The 20588-nt window shown below is 44.0% G+C and overlaps 1 protein-coding gene across 1 annotated transcript; it reads right to left on the bottom strand.

The window, feature by feature from the left end:
• Nucleotides 1–18438: 18438 nt before the first annotated feature.
• LOC136541366 (putative disease resistance protein RGA3) lies at nt 18439–20568 on the bottom strand. The gene has a single exon (XM_066533207.1). It carries the CDS (start codon nt 20432–20434, stop codon nt 18809–18811), a length of 1626 nt encoding a protein of 541 aa, XP_066389304.1. The 5' UTR covers nt 20435–20568; the 3' UTR covers nt 18439–18808.
• Between the last annotated feature and the right edge of the window lie 20 nt (nt 20569–20588).

Here is a 20588-nt window from a genome sequence, read left to right as displayed (position 1 = left end):
ACCACCCCAAAACCTTCATCTCATCATCAAGTACCTACATCATTAACCTAAGCACACTTTGGTACCCAACTCTTGTTGGGTCCTTTTGAGTTAGTCAATAAGTGCTTAGGCACCCAAATGGCTTTAGCATTAGTTTGTGGTGAACACATCACCTTACTAGTGCTAACTCCATTTGTGGTCTTCCTAAGCATATCATTATAAACAAATGTGTTTGGCTTAGGAGTTTTACCATTTGGGCATTCATAGCTTAGATGCCCCTTTCTTCTACAAGCATAGCATATGCGGCCTTTGTGTGCTCTATGCTTGCTTTGCTTGTATGGACATCTATCAACCTTGTGGCCCATCTCATTGCACCCATAGCATCTTCTAGTTGCAACTTGGGCTTCCTTTCTTGCTTCTTTGTACATTGGGCATTTCTTGGTAAGATGCCCCAATTTCTTGCTCATGAGACAAGCACTTTGTCCATGACTCTTCACTTGCTTGGCCTCCTTGGTAGAAGCCTTTTGATTGGCGGCTTCAACCTTGTCGGCCCAACTCTTGTGTGGACACATAGCCCACTCATGTCCATACAATCCACAACCATAGCACATCCTTTTTCCATGTTTCTTGCTCTTGGTTGTATTGGCCTTGCTTGAGATGTGATTCTTTTGTTGGGCTTTGGAGGAAGCAAGGTTTGAACCCTTCTCAAGCTTCTTCACCATGTTATCACGGTTATCTTGAGAAGGTTGTGCTTTCTCCTTACCCTTCAACCGAATCACATCTTTCTTTAATCTTTGCACTTCTTCTTTGAGCTCTATGTTTTCTATAAGATTTAGCTCAATCGAAGATTGGCTTGCTTGAGGAGCACATTCATTAGTACAAGAAATATTTAATTGAGATGGTGTACTAGTGAGCGGATGTGTGAGAGGTTGAGAGAATTTTACCGATGTAATCACAACCTCATGAGCCACCTCAAGCATGATGCTTGATTCTACTACTTCCTCATGAGAGCACTTTAGATGAACATAATTTGCTTGTAGCTCATTATACTTGCTTGATAGTTCATCTAGCCTTGCCTTGAGCTCGAAGTTTTCCTTCTCTAGTTGTGAAACACTAGAAGAGGAGTTAGTAACTAAAGCATGCTCAATTGACAATTTTTCATACCTCTCATTTATTGCCTTTAGCTCTTGCAATTTGGAGATGAGAAACTTTTCTTGATTTTGAAGCGATTGCTCTTGCTTCTCAATCTCTTCTTCAAGCTCATCATTCTTTTCAACTATCTTCATGATGATGAACTTGTCTTTATGGTTGAGATGATCAAGGTTGTAGTTGTCTTCAACTTCAATATCACTCTTATCTTGATCATCCACTTGAGCCTTCTCCTTTTCTTGATCTTTCTTGTTACTCTTCTTCTTGCTTTTCTTGGCCATGAGACACAAGTGATGAGTATCATGAGATATTGAGGTTGACTCATCACTTGTTCGCCACCGGGCTTGAGCATCGTTGCAAACAGCAGCTTGCTGGTCTGCTGCCTCGGCCATACCGGACACGTCCGGTAGGCATACCGGACACGTCCGGTATGTGCAGGCAGACAGCTGGTCATGCGCTGCTTGTACTTCTTGCTCCGGCTCGGTGCTCTTGAGGTCTTGTGAGGCTTCTTCGCTGTATGATGACACAATGGACATACTTTCCATTGACTTGATCTCAAGTGCATCATCACATTTGGATTTTCCATACAAATCAAAAAGTCTAGTCCAAATGAGATGAGCACTCTCCGGAGGTGGTTGTCCATTGAAGATTGCCTCATCTTGAACCTCTACACTCAATGTACTCAAAATAATATTAATAGCTTGAGCATTGAGTTGCACGCATATCTCTTCCTCTTTTGATAAATTTTTGTAGTTGCTCCAATCAACTATAGAAAGAGGTATGCTTGCATCCACAATATGCTCAACAAGAGGACTAATATCTCTAAAAGCATTGAGTACATGTATTGACCAAGGTAGAAAGTTTGAACCATCATTTTGGAGAAGCACCGGCTCCAACTCGATAGGCGTCGACATCCTTTTCTCACGGCGGTGAAGCTTTAGGTGAGAACCTCGCTCTGATACCAATTGAAAGGACCTAGGATGCCGCCTAGAGGGGGGTGAAGAGGCGTTTCTGATAATTAACACCTTTAAATGCGGAAACAATTAGAAAGGGGAGTTTCCAAAATGGAAACTCCAAATTAAGAGTACTACCACCCCTCACAAGTTAGCCACAAAGTAAACAAGGTATAAAGAATATATCTAGAAGCTACAACCCTGCAACACCAAGTTAGAGCAGAGAATAAATATTTTCAGTGCAGGCAGGAAATACCGGACGTGTCCGGTATGAATACCGGACGTGTCCGGTATACACGATTTCTGCAGATCGGCCCCGAACTTGCTCCTTTCGATTTCTATCTTCAAACCAAACTGCAGGCACCTAATGGAGATGACAATATACACAGACAACCTGCAGAACAGCTAGAGCAACACAAATATCAAATGAAATGCGAATTTAGACATGATATTTGTTTTACCGAAGTTCGGACTCGTTCGAGTCCTACTCTCTGTTGAGGGGGCTGCGGGTGACCCAGCGAAGGTCAGCCCTAGAGGATACCACGAAGGTCACTCTAGCCGGAGTCTTTTCCAACTCCTTTTCCTCCTTCCACTAAATGATTCCGAGGTGGCGGAATCGACCGTTACAAACTTTCCGAAGCAACCACAATCTCTCGGTTGCTCTCCGGCGACGCCTAGCCGTCTAGGACCGAAGAGTCCAAGAGTAACAAATGCGAATCACGAGATTGACAATATGCACAAGTGCTCAAGTGGTGGCTTGCTCTCTTTTTCAAATTCTCTCTTAACCCACAAATTGATTTTGCAATTTGGATCACACACTCACTAAGAGAGGGTTTAGGAGAGTTGGCAAGGCTCAAAAACGTGTGTCTATCTTAGTAGAATCAGCAGCCTCCAAAGGTGGAGGCTTGGGGGTATTTATAGCCCTCTTGAAAAACTAGCCATTTTATAGCCGTTGCAATACCGGACACGTCCGGTATGCATACCGGACACGTCCGGTATGACTCACACTGCGCTAACGGTAACTAAGTTACAGTGATGTTGTGAGGCGTTTTATCGTTACAGTTGTGGTGGTGTTCTACATTTCGCGTGAGTTTTATATTTTCGTTGTGGCACTATCATTACATTCTACTCTATTTATTTTCTATTTATTTTACTTTACGTGTGCCACGTGCCATTTATATTTCGTGATCTTATGTTCGTTTAAGCCGTTGTGATGCTCAAAGTTTCCATGCACTTCAATTTTACGCCATTATGCTACTGAAATTTCTTTTTATAAAGCTGGTGTTGCAACGGCAATCGTATTGTACCGGTCATGGTGCAGGAATGGGACTGTCTGAGTTCTTCAATGGGGATGGCTCTTGCTCCGAACAGGGTACTTGGTGATGAATCCATAGGAGCGACCATGCACTAGTAAGTCAAGAGATGCGATTCCTAGAGGGCCAAAGAGCTCTGCTCTTCTAGAACATGCATGTACTCATGGTGCTCTGGTAGAGGTCATCGATGTATGTGTACCCCTCTATAGAGTTAAAATCATGAAATTTTACCCCTGTGACTGTAACGAAGTATGCCGGGACTTCCGACCGTCGGGACTCCCGACTCAAGTCGGAACCCCCGACCCTCAGCAATTTTGAGAAACATGTAACTGAGTTAAAGTTAGTGAGGTGTCGGAACTCCCGACGTATGTCGGAACTCCCGACCGTCGGAACTCCCGACCCTCAAGGCTTTTGAAAACTAGCCGTTGGCTTCTGGTCATCCATACCGGACACGTCCGGTATGACCAGGACAGTGAAACCTCCAAGTCTGTTGAAGTGCGAGACGTCGGAACTCCCGACCCATGCCAGGACTCCCGACCGTCGGAACTCCCGACCTACGTCGGAACTCCCGACGAACCAACCCGAGAGCAACAATTTTACAGCTGCTGGACAAATACCGGACACGTCCGGTATTGCCAGACCAGCAAGAAATAAGTTAGCACTTTTGTCGCTCAAATAATCAAACCTCACATGGGTTGGCTTGAGCACTTATGAAACATTATCTATCAACATGATGCATCCCTCTTAATAGTACGGCATACCTATTAAACTCAAGATCAAAGGAAAAATGAATTTATACCACTTGAGTTGATTTCTTTTGAATTGATGCCGTCCCTTCCAATCTTCATCAAGTAAGGGTGCTAACAAGTTGATGTTGATCTTTTCACTTGAGCATAGTCATCTTGAGCATGTGACTTGATTCCATTCATCAAATTTGAATAACCCCAAATGTATCAAGTCACTTCCATCAAATACTTCATCATAGATTTGATTCTTCACAACAATATGACCGTCTTAGCTTGATTAGTACCTCAACTAAATGCAAGTACTTTCTTCTTCACCCTAGCTAGGTTCTTCGGCCGCCAAGCCGTCACTTGCCCTTCACCCTTGCTTAGTACCTCGAAGCCTTTCCTTGCTATCTTCACCATCTCAAGCCATCAAATCACATCTTGTGTTGAATCATCCATTCATATGTATTGTTATCTTTTTCATTTTAATTTAGCAAGCTTCAAATATGAGACTATTCCATATGCAATCCCTCATGTCTCATTAACTAATAATCATGAGCTTACTTTCACATAGTACATGGAAATCCCACAAGAAATAAGCCTTCACATGAATTCCATTTGCATTGTTGTCTTATGCTTAAACTAGATTGTTTATACAACAACACATCATTTTGGCTTTCATTAAGTACCTGTGAGATAACCTATTACCTGTTCACACTTAGCAAACGGGTTAGTCCTTTAATCACGTTGTCATTCAATCATCCAAAACCCACTAAAGGGCTAGATGCACTTTCAGGATGGCTTACGAGATTCCTGCTGTTGTTGCTGGTAAGAAGCCACCCTTTTTCTTAGAATATCTGGAGCTACGAAGAAGTATGGTTTCTCTGGGTTTCTCCTTGCTTCTTGATTCTTTTTAAGTTTGTCATAGAATCTAGACATATCTTTTTTATATGCATCAGTTCCTTCTTCCTTCTCTTCAGATATTATTTTGGGAATAGCACTTGGTTTCACGGTGGCTTTCTTTGCCGGCGGGGACTGGTTCTTCGTTTGCGGGGCTGGCCTCTTGCTAGGCTTCTTGGTAGGCGGGGGCGGGGGAGGCGTTGGAGACCTCCTTGGAGGTGTTGGCAGCGGCGTTGGAGACCTCCTTGGAGGTGGTGGCTGCGGCGTTGGAGACCTCCTTGGAGATGGTGTGGATGCAGCCTCGCCTTCCAACACAATGTCATCGTACAGAGCACTATGATGATCTGGCGATTGAACAATTGGATTTAGGTTGGGGAAGGATCTGCTACAAAAAAAGGAATGACATATTATTATGAGCAGATTGTTAATTATTTAAGCCAATACAAATTAATGATGTAGTGTTTTCATCCGCACGTACCTATGGTGAGGTAGTTCAGGAGGAGGTGGAGCCGACATCCCGGGAATGATGATGTAGCACTTGCGCCATAGAATGAATGTCTTCTCTGCTTCTCCTAGAGTCTTCTCGCCATCACCTCCAGGAATGTCAAGAGGCAAATCACTAAAACCTTTTTCAGCTTTATCTACCGAGATGGTAGCATATCCTTCTTGGATTATATTCCCATGAATCCTTGGTGTCTTGGTTCGGTCGATAGGATTAACAAGACCGATAGCCACCTTGATTGTGGAATTCCCCTTCGGAATGTGTAGCTCACACGATGTACAAGGTTCAGTGACGTTATCCATAGGGAAGCGCAGTCCTGTGTCCCCTTGATTTGGTATCTCCATGGAAGCGCAGCTGCTTTTCAACTGAACAAATTGGCTAATGTTGATTCCTGGCTCTGATGCCTGCTTGCTTGCACTCACTGCTATTTGCACTTGCCTTCTGATTTCCTCCTGCATTCTCGCTTCAAGGTTTTTTTCCCGCTCCTATGCTTCACGCACCGCTTCCTCCAACCTCTAGAGCCGTTGTGCCTCTTCTTCCTTCTTTCTCTGGCGGCTTCTGTAGGAAGGTCTGTCCTGAGGGAATCCATGCTCCCACGAGACACTTCCTTTGCCTCTAGTTCGGCCACCGTGTTCAATAGTCCCGATGGCGTATGTCAGCTCATCCTTCTCTCTGTTGGGCCTGAATGCACCACTAGCAGTAGCTCTCTGAGCATAAAACAATCTTTCTGCTGCTTCTTGCAGTCTTGCGCCATAAACGCACTTCCCTGTCTCCTGGTCCAGTATTCCCCCATGAGCGAAAAACCAATTCTTTGCACGTTCTCCCCACTCGAGTGATTCTGGTGTGATACCCTTGGCAAGAAGGTCTGCTTCCATTTTGTTCCACTTCTTAATGGCAGTCGGGTAGCCACCTGATCCCAAGTTATGGTGGTATGTCTTATGTTGGGCATTACGTTGGTTCTTTATCACCCGACTCACACCCTCTTCCAAAGTCTTGTACTGTACAAACTCATCCCAATAGGGCCTCTGCTTTGAGATCGGGCCTGGGACAGTAAAATCTGGTGCTATGTTCTTCTTGACATATGTCATGTATAGGTGTTTCTTCCAAGTCTGAAACTGGGTGGCCATCTTCTTCATTGCCCAATCCCTAACTCGCTCCTTCAATTCATCACCATCTATTATATCATCATAACCATCTGTTTGGAGCGTGAAATGTACCAAGACATCTTTCCAAATTAACGTCTTGTCATGATCGGAGACAAAACTGATATGAGGAGCATTGGTCTTCTTCTTCCATTCACGGGTACTGATCGGGAGCCGGTCCCGTACAAGGTAACCATAGTGGTGCACGAATTTCATTTTATTCGGCCCCCCGGTTCTCCTGTATCCACATTGAACTCCGAGATGATGAAGCGGCCCTCCAATGGCTTTTTGGGACCTCGAACATTTTTACTCTTCGTTGTAGTTGTTGATGTCGATCCAGAGGGCTACAAAACATAAACATTATTTTTAATGTCATGAGCACACATAAGACATATGATAATATATATAGCTAATAATAAAAAATATATACTTGGCCAATATGTTGTTGCTCATTTTGTTCAAGAGCTAAGTACTGACTCCCGTCATCTGCATCCTCTTGCACGTTATTTTTAGCAACTTGAGTGCTAGTGTTGATCAAATTCATCATCAACTCCTCCTCATCCATGTTTCTCGGGTCGGCCATCTAGCTTCAAAAAACAAAACCAATATATAGTACGTCAAATCTTTGCTTACATGCGTAAAATCTTCCACCGTATAAACCCTAAACCCTAAACGAGTAGGTTTTGATAGGTGAAGGTTGGTTTGTATGATAAGAAGAATCAGGAAGCGAGTAGGTTTTGGTGGCGATCCTGCCTGAAACAAAAGGGGGGCGTCGCTACGCATTAGATTTTATTAAACGGAAAATAGCGAGCCTCGCCTGAAAGAAAGGGGGCATCGTTGCGCGTCAAGTTTCTGAGAACAATAAACGATGGGCCTCGCCTAAAAGAAAAGGGGGGCGTTGCTGCAAACCAAAGTGACAACAAAATCGCACTGCATCCTGACTCATCGAGTAAACAGCTCCAAATAATGTTTACAATGATTGGAACCCTCGAAGAGGTTCACAACAACATGCCAAATTTACAACAAATACAACAACACACGTTACATCGATAAAAAATAGACATCAAGTCGACCCTTAGCGTTGGAACTACCAAACATCGGGAGCATCCTCTTCAAAACACACCTCGCATGCCATATCCCTCGCCATCTCCTTAACTGTATTTTCAAGCACACTCTCAACCACTTCATCTGCTACACCCTTCATAGACTCAGCTATATCATCCACAACCACCTGCAAACCAACCTTCACCCACCAAAAATGATCGAACGAGGGCGGTGTAACCCTAAACCCTCGGGTGAACGAGGGCGGCAGTGCTCCGCCGTATAAACCCTAAACCCTAGGGCGAACAAGGGCGGCGGTGCTCCGCCGTATAAACCCTAGGGCGAACGAGGGTGGCGGTGCTCCGCCGTATACATAGAAACGCATGGCGCTTATACATAGAAACACATGGCGCTTATAGATGGCGCGTATACACTGGAATTTTTTTCGATCTGTTCCTTTGGCGCTTTCGTTCTTATAATAGTTAGCGCGATAGAGAATAATGCCCGTCTGAACACCGTGTGCGACGTGCCATGAAAATTAGCTAAGTATACATTTGGGTTTGTGATCGATACACACATTTGTTGACGTACGTACGTATGCAAGTGACAACCAACAAAGTTTCGCTACTGTATCAAAGCATGCACGTAGGAATAAAAGAAAACGTGAACAACATGTACGTACGGTTACCATGATCGTTGCCTAAAACATATGTAGTGTTTCATGCATGGAGATCGATGGAATAGGATCGGAGCAAGCACAGCTAGCGTACCTTGGGGCGGCCGGCGGTGTGGCCGTGCGTCTGGCCAGGGCGAGGGTACCGGCGGTGTGGCCGCGTGTCTAGCCGGGGCGAGGGTACCGGCGCGGTGTGGCCGCGCGCGCGCGTCTGGCCGGGGCGAGAGTACCGGCGGTGTGGCGCCTTGCGTGGCCGGGGCGGCCGGGCAGCAGCTGGCGCCGCGAGGTCGTCGGCACGCGGGGTGGCGTGGGGACCGCGGACGTGCGCGAGGCGGTGGCGACGACCGACGTCGGGTGGGGTGGCGGCGCGGCGTCCTCGATGTGGTAGGCCGAGTGGCGTGGGCGCAGGGGGAGAGGAATCGGCGAAGAACGCAAGGAAGAAGATGGCACTGGTATATATATGCCATGCCCCTTTACTCCCGGTACCATCCCCCCACCGGGAGTAAAGGTCCTTTACTCCCGGTGTGTGTTACCAACCGGGAGTAAAGGTTTTTTTGGCGGGCCACGAAACTGCAGGCCACCTTTACTCCCGGGTGGGCTTCCAACCCGGGAGTAAAGGTGGGCTGCAGTTTTGTTTCCCGCGTGTTTTAAGCAATAGTCTTGTTAAATACAATAGAAATGCAATAGTTTTTGTTAAATACATAGTAAATTAAATAAAAGGCATAAAATTATTTTGTTAAAAATATGGATTTTCTTTTTCTTTATTGCACATAGGAAAAATCTATAACCTAACTTTTTTTATTTTTTGTTACAATTATAAAACATAATGTAACTAATATTTATTATTTCGTTAATGCAAAAATGTAGTGTTTAATTAAAATTATTAAAACTATTGGTTTTGGACAGGAAATTTGTTTTCACATCATTTTAACGTTAATATTTTAATTTTTCATCACTCAATATCCTAATTTACCTTTTTGAGAGAGAAATCCCACCAAATCAAACATTGATTTAATTTGAAACATGACATAAAAAACATCTGAATTCATAATTATTACATAATATCTCAAACACACACTACATTAAATCACTATATCATCAAGTGGGCACAGCAGTGAACTTCTTCTTTACGTATGTCCCTTGGTTATGATCGCGTCGTAACCATGGAGTGTCCTCATCATTTACCAAGATGCTAGGGTCTTTGTTCACTTTGAATGGCGGAATTCGGTCATCCTTTTCATAATCTTCTAACATGTCCGACTTGTCCTCAATTCCCACGATGACTCTTTTCCCTGAAAGAACTATGTGGCGCTTTGGCTCTTTGGTTGAGTCATTATCGTTTTCCCTCTTTTTGGTTTGGTAGACATATCATTGACATAGAACACCTGATTCACATCCTTAGCAAGGACGAATGGTTCGTCTTTGTACCCAATATTACTAAGGTCTACTGTTGTCATTATATACTCGTTGTCTACTGTTACCCCGCCTCCGGTCACCTTGACCCATTGGCACTTGAACAATGGGATCTTCAAAGTAGGTACATATTCTAGTTCCCATATTTCATCTATGCGTCCATAATATGTGTGCTTATTCCCATTTGGGTCTGTGGCAACTATGCGGACACCACTATTTTGATTGGTACTCCTTTTATCTTGGGCTACTGTGTAGAATATGTTCCCATTTATCTCGTACCCTTTGTATGTGATGATATGCCATGATGGTTGCATAGCCAATAAATATAGTTGCTCATGGATGCTCTCATCACCTTGACATTTTTTTGCAACCAACCGCCGAAAGTTTCCATGTGCTTACGCGTAATCCAAGCTTTAGTCTTCCCTGGAAACTCAGATCGTAAGAGATCCTTGTGTGTCTCAATATACGGATCTACCAAAGAGGAGTTCTGTAGAACTATGTAGTGCGCTTTATTGAAATAATCATCATCCGTACAAATATATGTTTTCCTCCCTAGTGTCCCCTTTCCGCTTAGTCTCCCCTCATGTCTCGATTCAGGAACACCAATCGAGTCAAGGTCGGGAATAAAGTCAACACAGAACTCAATGACCTCTTCTGTTCCATAGCCCTTGGCGATGCTTCCTTCTAGGCGAGCATGGTTGTGAACATATTTCTTTAGGACTCCCATGAATCTCTCTAAGGGGAACATGTTGTGTAGGAACACAGGACCGAGAATGAAAATCTCCTTGACTAGGTGAACTAGGATGTGTGTCATGATATCAAAGAAGGAAGGAGGGAACACCAACTCAAAGCTGATGAGACATTGAACCACATCATTCTGTAGTTTAGCTAGATTAGTTGGATCAATTGTCTTCTGAGAAATTGCATTGAGGAATGCACATAGCTTCACGGTGGCTAGATGTACATTTGGAGGTAGAATTCCTCTTAATGCAACTAGAAGTAATTGCGTCATGAGAACGTGACAGTCATGGGACTTTAAGTTACAGAATTTCTTCTCTGGCACATTTATAATACCCTTTATATTCAAGGAGAATCCAGATGGTACCTTGATATTGTTTAAGCATTCAAACATGATTTCCTTCTCCTCTTTGCTTAGAGTGTAGCTGGCAGGACATAAGTAATGGTGTCCATCATCTGTCTTCTCTGGATGCAGGTTGTCTCTTTCTCTCAAACAACGCAGGTCCTGTCGTGCTTCAAATATGTCCTTAGGCTTTTCATACACACCCATGAAGCCTAGCAGGTTCACACAAAGATTCTTCGTCAGGTGCATCACGTCGATCGAGCTACGGACCTCTAGGACTTGCCAATAGGGTAGGTCCCAAAATATGGACTTCTTCTTCCACATGGGTGTGTGACCATTAGCGTCGTTCGAAATAGGTTGGCTGCCATGTCCTTTTCCAAAGACGACTTTCACATCATTGACCATATCGAGTACATCCTCACCGGTTCGGTTGTGAGGCTTGGTCAGGTGGTCTGCCTTTCCTTTAAAATGCTTGCCTTTCTTTCTTACGGGGTGATTTGCAGGAAGAAATCGACGATGGCCAAGGTACACGACCTTTCGACATTTTTTCAAGAATACACCTCTAATATCACCGAAGCAGTGTGTGCATGCATTATATCCCTTGTTTGACTGTCCTGAAAGATTACTTAGAGCAGGCCAATCATTGATTGTTATGAACAACAATGCTCACAGATCAAAGTGTTCCTGTTTGTACTCATCCCACACACGTACACCTTCTTTATTCCACAAAATGAGAAGTTCGTCAATAAGTGGTCTTAGGTACACATTGATGTCATTGCCAGGTTGCTTCGGGCCTTGGATGAGCACAGGCATCATAATGAACTTCCGCTTCATGCATAACCAAGGAGGAATGTTGTAGATACTTAGAGTAATAGTCCAAGTGCTATGACTACTGTTCTGCTCTCCAAAAGGATTGATACCATCTGTACTTAAAGCAAACCTTAAGTTTCTTGCATCATTTGCAAACTCCAGGAATTCTCTATCGATTGCTCTCCACTGGGACCCATCAGCAGGGTGTCTCAACATATTGTCTACCTTACGGTCTTCTTTGTGCCATCGCAACAATTTTGCATGTTCTTTGTTTCTGAACAGACGTTTCAAGCGTGGTATTATAGGAGCATACCACATAACCTTGGCAGGGATTTTCTTCCGCGGACGTTCGCCCTCAACATCACCAGGGTCATCTCGCCTGATCTTATACCGCGATGCATGGCATACCGGGCATGCATCCAATTTCTCGTACTCTTTGCCACGGTACACGATGCAGTCACTAGGACATGCATGTATCTTCTCGATTTCTAGCCCCATAGGACAGACAACTTGTTTTGCTTCGTAGGTAGTGGCGGGCAATTCATTGTCCTTCGGAAGCATCTTCTTTTGGATTTTTAGTAACTCTTCAAATCCCTTGTCAGATACACCATTCTTTGCCTTCCATTGCAGCAATTCTAGTGTGGTTCCCAACTTTTTCTGCCCTGCATCACAAGCTGGGTACAACAATTTCTTGTGATCTTCTAGCATCCGCTTGAACTTGATCTTCTCCTTTTCACTTTCACATTCTCTTTGTGCGTCACGAATGACCTGACAAAGATCATCAGCCGAATCATCTTCTGTGGCTACCTCTTCTTCAGCTTCTCCCATTGCAGTATCATTGAAGCACGCACCATTGGGAATAATATCATTGTCGTCCTCTTGTTCTTCTTCACCTTCTTCCATTACAACACCGGTTTCTCCGTGCTACGTCCAACAAATATAGTTTGACATGAAACTCGACTTGAACAAGTGTGAATGAAGAGTCTTTGAACAAGGATATTCCACCGTATTCTTACATATGGCACATGGGCAGCACATAAAACCGTCGTGTTTGTTTGCCTCGACCGCACGTAACAAAGAATGCACGCCATCAAGGAACTCTTGGGAGCGGCGATCAGCATTGTACATCCAATGCCGGCTCATTTGCATTACATGACATAAATACCATATTAAAACCTATATCATAATTAATTATTTATACAACATGCGTGCCACCACAAAAGGTACAAATTTATGAAAGCATCGCTACAATATAGACAATCCCAACTACCACTAAAAGAACTAAAGCTAAAATACATTTCAGGAGCACAAGGATTTCGCGACCAATCTGAACTAAAACAGACAGATCCCCCGATTGTGCAACATCTTTGGGCTTCTTCGGCTGGATCACTGCCTCATTAGCCGCCGTATCTACCTATTGTGCAAGATATTTTTGCACGAGTTCAACATACTCTTCCTCCCAGTAGAAGCCTGAACATCGTCCACTGCCATCCCACTAAAATTAAAACAAAAAATTAGAACTTTAATCACAACCATCATAAAAATAGGTATAAACTAACCATAATCATTAAATACGATAAAATAACTCTCATTGCGATTCGGACACTTGTAGAAGATACGATCCTTGTTGGGACCCTCCTTCTTCACTCGGTACTCCATCATAATCTTCGTCTCATCACGACACTTGCCGCATGGAATGAGAGGGAGGCCCGGCCTAAGTCGCTTTGGAAACCCATGAGAGGCCGAGGACCCGGAAGCAGTTGCCATCTACTCTATAAACTCATTTTTTAATACACTATAAATTTCTCATTTTATAAACAAATAAAATTAAGAAACTATAAAATTATCTATATCTCTAAACAATGATATTTTTAATGGTCATTGTGTTCTCGTCTTTTACTGCGGCAGGTAAGTAATTCACATGATATTTCCGCAAATTAACAGAAGAATGGGAGTGTACACACATAACAATTGATTATCGTTTATATTTATATATATACTATGTTTGGGTACGGTGATTGACAGACTACTGCGATGATATCGGGACGTGTGAATAAATAACCATCCGTACTAGTTGACCTTGCTTACGTGATCATCTCGGCGAGCATTTCTCCACCGGACGGCACCGTACTTGGCCATGGAAGAGCTCCAATTCTACGAGGAAGGGAACACGGTCTTCCACGACCGTTGCCGCTCTCCCTCGTAGAATCAAAGCTCCTCCTTGACGTCCGTTACCGCTCGGCAGAGAACATGCTCGCCGAAATGAACACGGTCCGCTAGTTCAACTAGTACGGATTTTCTATAATTTTCTAACTATTTTCTAAGTTTTTCATTTTATAAAAAGTTAAAATAAAAAGTACGGTGATTGACAGACTACTGCGACGATATCAGGACATGTGAATAAATAACCATCCGTACTAGTTGAACTTGCTTACGTGATCATCTCGGCGAGCATTTCTCCACCGGACGGCACCGTACTTGGTCAAGGAAGAGCTCCGATTCTACGAGGAAGGGAACACGGTCTTCTATGACCGTTGTCGCTCTCCCTCGTAGAATCAAAGCTCCTCCTTGATGTCTGTTATCGCTCGGCAGAGAACATGCTCGCCGAAATGAACACGGTCCGCTAGTTCAACTAGTACGGATTTTCTATAATTTTCTAACTATTTTCTAAGTTTTTCATTTCATAAAAAGTTAAAATAAAAAGTACGGTGATTGACAGACCACTGCGACGATATCGGGACATGTGAATAAATAACCATCCGTACTAGTTGAACTTGCTTACGTGATCATCTCAGCGAGCATTTCTCCACCGGACGGCACCGTACTTGGCCATGGAAGAGCTCCGATTCTACGAGGAAGGGAACACGGTCTTCCACGACCGTTGTCGCTCTCCCTCGTAGAATCAAAGCTCCTCCTTGACGTCCGTTACCGCTCGACAGAGAACATGCTCGCCGAGCTGAACACGGTCCGCAAGTTCAACTAGTACGGATTTTCTATAATTTTCTAACTATTTTCTAAGTTTTTCATTTCATAAAAAGGTAAAATAAAAAGTACGGTGATTGACAGACTACTGCGATGATATCGGGACATGTGAATAAATAATCATCCGTACTAGTTGAACTTGCTTACGTGATCATCTCGACCAGCATTTCTCCACCGGACGGCACCGTACTTGGTCAAGGAAGAGCTCCGATTCTACGAGGAAGGGAACACGGTCTTCCACGACCGTTGTCGCTCTCCCTCGTAGAATCAAAGTTCCTCCTTGATGTCCGTTACCGCTCGACAGAGAACATGCTCGCCGAGCTGAACATGGTCCGCAAGTTCAACTAGTACAGATTTTCTATAATTTTCTAACTATTTTCTAAGTTTTTCATTTCATAAAAAGTTAAAATAAAAAGTACGGTGATTGACAGACTACTGCGACGATATCGGGACATGTGAATAAATAACCATCCGTACTAGTTGAACTTGCTTACGTGATCATCTCGGCGAGCATTTCTCCACCGGACGGCACCGTACTTGCCACGGAAGAGCTCCGATTCTACGAGGAAGGGAACACGGTCTTCCACGACCGTTGCCGCTCTCCCTCGTAGAATCAAAACTCCTCCTTGACGTCCGTTACCGCTCGGCAGAGAACATGGTCGCCGAGATGAACACAGTCCGCAAGTTCAACTAGCTACTTTAACCTTCTTTCATGTAAATATGCAAGCTTGAAGTGATTTTGAGCTCAAATTGCTTACAAATGAAAAAAACCACAATAAAGAACCATATATATATAGTGAACAAAATGAGATAAGACAATGGTGAAAAATGAGAGTATGAGATTGGTAACCTTTACAACTGAAGAATCGACGGAGAAATCGAAGAAATTGACGGAGGAATCGAAGAATGGATGGAGGAACAATGGAGGGAGGGAGGAAGCAAGAACACTACTGCAGTGAGCTTCAAAATGTGCTGAGCTCGGGCTCGGGGAGGAAGGAGACGACCGAGATATAAAGGAGCGACCTTTAGTCCCGGTTGATGGCTCCAACCGAGACTAAAGGTAACTTTCCAACCCCGGGCGCAGCCACGGCCCGGGAGTAGACCTTTACTCCCGGTTGGAGCCACGAACCGGGAGTAAACGTATACCTTTAGTCCCGGTTGGTGGCTCCAACCGGGACTAATGGTCCCTGCCACCTCTGTCTGGCGCAGTAGCCGTTGGGCAGGGACCTTTAGTTCCGGTTGGAGCCACCAACCGGGACTAAAGGTATCTCTAGTCCCGGGCGCAAAAAATTCCGGGACTAGAGCCCATTTTGGCCGAGGATCAAAGGTCTGTTCTCTACTAGTGCAAGTGATTTAATGAGGAGAGAGAGAGAGAAAATCCAAGAAACCAAGTCTAAAAGGCTGTTTGGTAGAGATTCTCTATCGGCTCCCGGAGCTATTTTGTGGCTCCCACTACCAAACGCCTCAACAGGGAAGGGCTCCTCGTGGGGAGCTCCTGAAATCACGGTGAGACAAGTTAGGAGAGAAAAGAGGAGCCGAAAATACTAGCTCTCACTGGCTTCGCCTGGCACTAGTGACCCCCACTCGCAGCTATGGTGGTCATTGCCCTTGCGGAGGCGCGCGGGCATGGTCGGGGCAGGCGCGGCCGGCGTGGGAAGGGACAACAGCGTGGAAGCGCGGCGAGAGGCGCAGGCGGTGTGGCGTCGAGCACAGGCGGCATGCCCTCATAGGGATGAGCACAGGAGGCACGCACGTGTAGGGAGGAGCGGCTCCACCGAGGTGCTGGGTCACCGGTTCATCGAGCCGTGCGTGGGTGAGCTCGCCTGGCCGCGGTGGAGCTAAGACGCGGAGCAGACGGACAAGGAAGGAGATAAGGATGGCTCGATGCAGGTGGCTAGTGTGCAGTTCGACCAAGCAGATAAGGTTGGGAGAAGAAAAGAAAAGAAAAGAAAAGAAAAGGTATTGTGGACATTTCGTCCTTTTGGAATACCAGGAGATGTTGTTTTGCTAAATTGTCCAAAAAATGACTTTAGCTCACCTAGTGAATCTGCTCCACAGATGAAACCACAACTGAAGCTGTTTTAAGAGCCGGAGCTCTACCAAACGGGCCCTAACTAAGAAACTAGGTCTTCACGGTTACCGATGGACAAGAAACTACTCGTAGCCTATTGGAAGAGCCAACATGTTTTCTATCACTACTTAGGGCACTCCCAATGCAGAAACCATCATAGTTTCTATGAACATTAATTGTACGGCCATCTAAGCATTTTGCTGATGTGGCAAGGTAATTATTGAAGAGAGAGAGAGCAAAAAACATAAAAACCGGGTCTAAGTTAGAAACCATGTCTATACGAAAACCAAGATATTAAGGGATGTGATTGGTAGACAATAGAGAGAATATATGTGATTGGATAAAAAATTGTTCGGTAGAAAATATTCAATGGGACCATGGTTCTTTTATATGTAGTGTCTATGAAAATTAATAGGTATAGAAACTACATATATAGTTTTTAGCATTGGGAGTGCCCTTATGTGCTATACTATAGAAAATCTTGCACTAGGTTGGATAGTTTCTTGGTACGATGTCCTACGCTATAGAAATTGCTAATAGTTTCTTGCATTGGGAGTGCCCTAATACCATCTAGGTAAATCAAAACAAGCACCACCTTTGTAAATGGTTTCTGTAGTAATGCCATAAACATTTAAATTAGCGTCTTTTTCAAAAGAGTGTAATTTAACTGCTGCTGACATATGGAAACAATTAATGGGGGTGGAGGAATCGCGTATGATGAGTGTGAACTCCATGGAAAGCAAGAGCACATATAAAGAACAGTCTCTATTCTAGATGCAAAAGTCCCTGTTTCTAGATCCAGTGTACTAGCTAGTTCACGCACTCGCGTCTATTTATCTTCCCTTGGACCGAAGGAACCTTCCTTTTCCATTACTGGCCCTTACTGACTAGTACTAGAAACTTAGAAAGCTAAGCTGTACTTGTCAAAATGGTAGCTTGCCGTATACAGTGAGCAACAGCTGACTAGTAAAAGATTAAAAGCTAGTTGTTTTGACTGAAACATTTGGTTGAGCCTTTACAAGAAGACAACAATGCAGACTATGACTTGGTAAGGAAAATGTGCTTGTACAAAATATATGTGTTCGTCTTCTACGTTATGATAGCGTTTTTAGGAAACCACCATATCTTCTCAGGCATAATCTACATATTATGAATGACCCCATTTCCATTCCACAAACAAAAACAAAGAACACCCCCCCCCCCCCCCCCCCCCACCCCCACCCACCCTTCCCAAATCCACCCATCACAGGAGTTTTTGTGGGTTGTTTGCGACAATCTACAGGAAAAAATGATGAAGCAGGAGGGGTTTGAATCCCTACTGAAAATATATTAAAAAGAGTAAAAAAAATCATGGGACGATCCAAAACATTAAGGGCGTGTTTGGTTCCAAGTGACTAAAGTTTAGTCATCCCATTTTGGCCCCTTTTAGTCCCTAAAGTGCCAAACAGGGTGACTAAAAGGTGAGGGAATTAGTCATTTATTCTCTTGGGGGTGACTAAAGAGCCAAAAAGACAGCCCACTACCCTCTCCCCAACCCTATCATTGCCGAACACACAACATTAATTAGGGGTGTTTTGATCTTTGTATAATAGCTTTAATGGTCTTTAGTCCCTAGATCAAAATAGGGTAGAGACTAAAGTTTAGTCCACTTTAGTTTAGGGACTAAAGGATCCAAACAGGCCCTAAGTCTATATATGCAGGTTCGCGTACTTGCCCACTTTCATCCCTAAGTGGGTTAAAAGGAGCCAGTTGATGATTGTCTTTTTGCTGGTTTGAGCATGGGGACCAACCATCAGAGCCGAGAAAGACGAAAGAACTGTTAATTGACATTTATTGTTCACAAGCAAGGCGGTAAAAGTCAACAGTTGTTCCATCTTCCCTAAATAAATCGCCGACAGCATTAACAATCAATTCACTTTACATTTTGATCAAAATCTGTCTTATTGGCGCCCACAATATACATTTTTGCGAAGAACCACTCGTAATTTACATTTTGATCAAAATCTGTCTTATTGGCGCCCACCATATACATGTTCAAATATACAAATATATAAGCTTCAGAATGACATGATCAAGACCGCTTTCTCTTAGCACCTTGAGTCTTTAGGTCTCGAATCTCACAACTGTAGATATAGTTATAATAGGGTGGTATCTCTGAGCTAAATGCGAGGCCTTCAAATCTCCCAGAAGACTTAACATCTCCATACACCACACTTTTTATTGATATCTTTGGAACCTCCTCTTGCGAAGAGCACTCATACTGACGATAAACCACGATCTCTTCAGAACTTCTTACCATTCTCCCAAGATGAACGGGTCTAGTATTTTGGTTCAGAGCATCACACGGATGCTCACCAAATTTGGAGACATGCCAGTTGTTGAACCCTCTCAAAAAGGACACAACCTTGCACCAATAGTGGATGTCAAAGTTGTCCCTTAGGAAATTGATTGTCCCTGCAGCACCAAATAAGCATCGTTTTAGCATCCTGGCTATCTCCATGGCCAGACATGTAAGCCTCGGGTGCATCACAGGGTCAGTGCTTCCGAACAAAAGTGTCTTGAAGAAGTACCAGTATGCTTCATCGGACAAATGTTTCAGTGTCACTGCCCTTGTTGTTCCAAGCTTTGTGATCTTGTCATACCGGCTTGTGATTATGATTTTACTACCACTTTTCATGTACCGTTTACATGTAGCATACATCCTGTTCCACTCTTGTTCATTGAAATCTCCAGTAGCTTCAATAACAACTAGCATTCTTCCATCTTTGTTTAATGTGGAATTTTGATATTTCTTCACACAGCCTTCGCCAAGGTAGGTTAACTTATCACTTTTGAAATCATTGTCACTCAAGAACATGATTTCTAAAAAATGATCACGAACTCTTTTGTCGTAGCAAACATGAGCAACAAGGGTGCTCTTACCAACTTTTCCGGGACCAACAATTGGCAGGACCTCCAATTGCTCAGCAGCATTAGGATCTGTGTGCAGTAGGAAACTGAGCACAAGCTCTGCTTCCATCTGGCGGCCAAACATGCAGCTTCCCAGAAGTAGATGCATGCTATAAGGCTGGCGGTACATGCGAGGGTAGCTCGTCAAGAACACAGCCAGCTTTTCCGCATCAAGGATCATAGAGCTCAATGTGTGAAAAGCCTCTTGAAGTTCTTCTAAAATCTGTGAGTTTCTATTTGAAGAAGAATAGAAACCTTTCAGAAAATTTAGAGTGGACAGAGACAAACAATGACTCACAACTTGATCTTTCTTGTCCTCCTCCTTATGAAATTGGTATCTAAAGGTGTCAAGTGTGTAATGACCCTGATGCATGGCATCTCGCAGCATGTCCAGCTGCTGGAGCATAGCATGGTTTGTGATGTGCCGCCCCATGGCCTCGTCGATGATGACCTGCGCACGAAGCAGGACCCTGTGGAAACGGTCCTCCACATCGTGTGGCTGAAGCTTGGAGCTTTTGCTGATGAAAAAATTTAAGGATCTAGTGATTCCCTCACCAAGTAGTGCGGAAAGTATCATCTCCATTTTGGGGCTCTGGTCAGGAAGGTCACAGAGCGGATGGAGAGAATGAAATAATGACGCTGTGGGAGTGGCGTCTAATAATACGTGCCTATATATAAGTGGCACGGTCGCGAAAAAAAAGGAGTGGCGTGAATGTCTAAGCGCAGAATCCATGCAAAGCAAGAGCATATAAAGGACAACAGTTCCTGTTCTAGATGCAAAAAGGTCCGTGTTCTAGGTCCATCGTTCTGCTTCACTTCTATTCAATTTCTCTGCAACTTGCATGTCTGCCCTGTGTTCCAAGACTCGATCAAACATGACTTCAGTTTTTGCATAACAGAAG

This window comes from Miscanthus floridulus, chromosome 3 (assembly GCF_019320115.1).
Source record: "Miscanthus floridulus cultivar M001 chromosome 3, ASM1932011v1, whole genome shotgun sequence".
NCBI lineage: Eukaryota > Viridiplantae > Streptophyta > Magnoliopsida > Poales > Poaceae > Miscanthus > Miscanthus floridulus.
The sequence above is the reverse complement of the archived record's forward strand: the minus strand, read 5'-3'. Positions and strand labels throughout refer to the sequence as shown.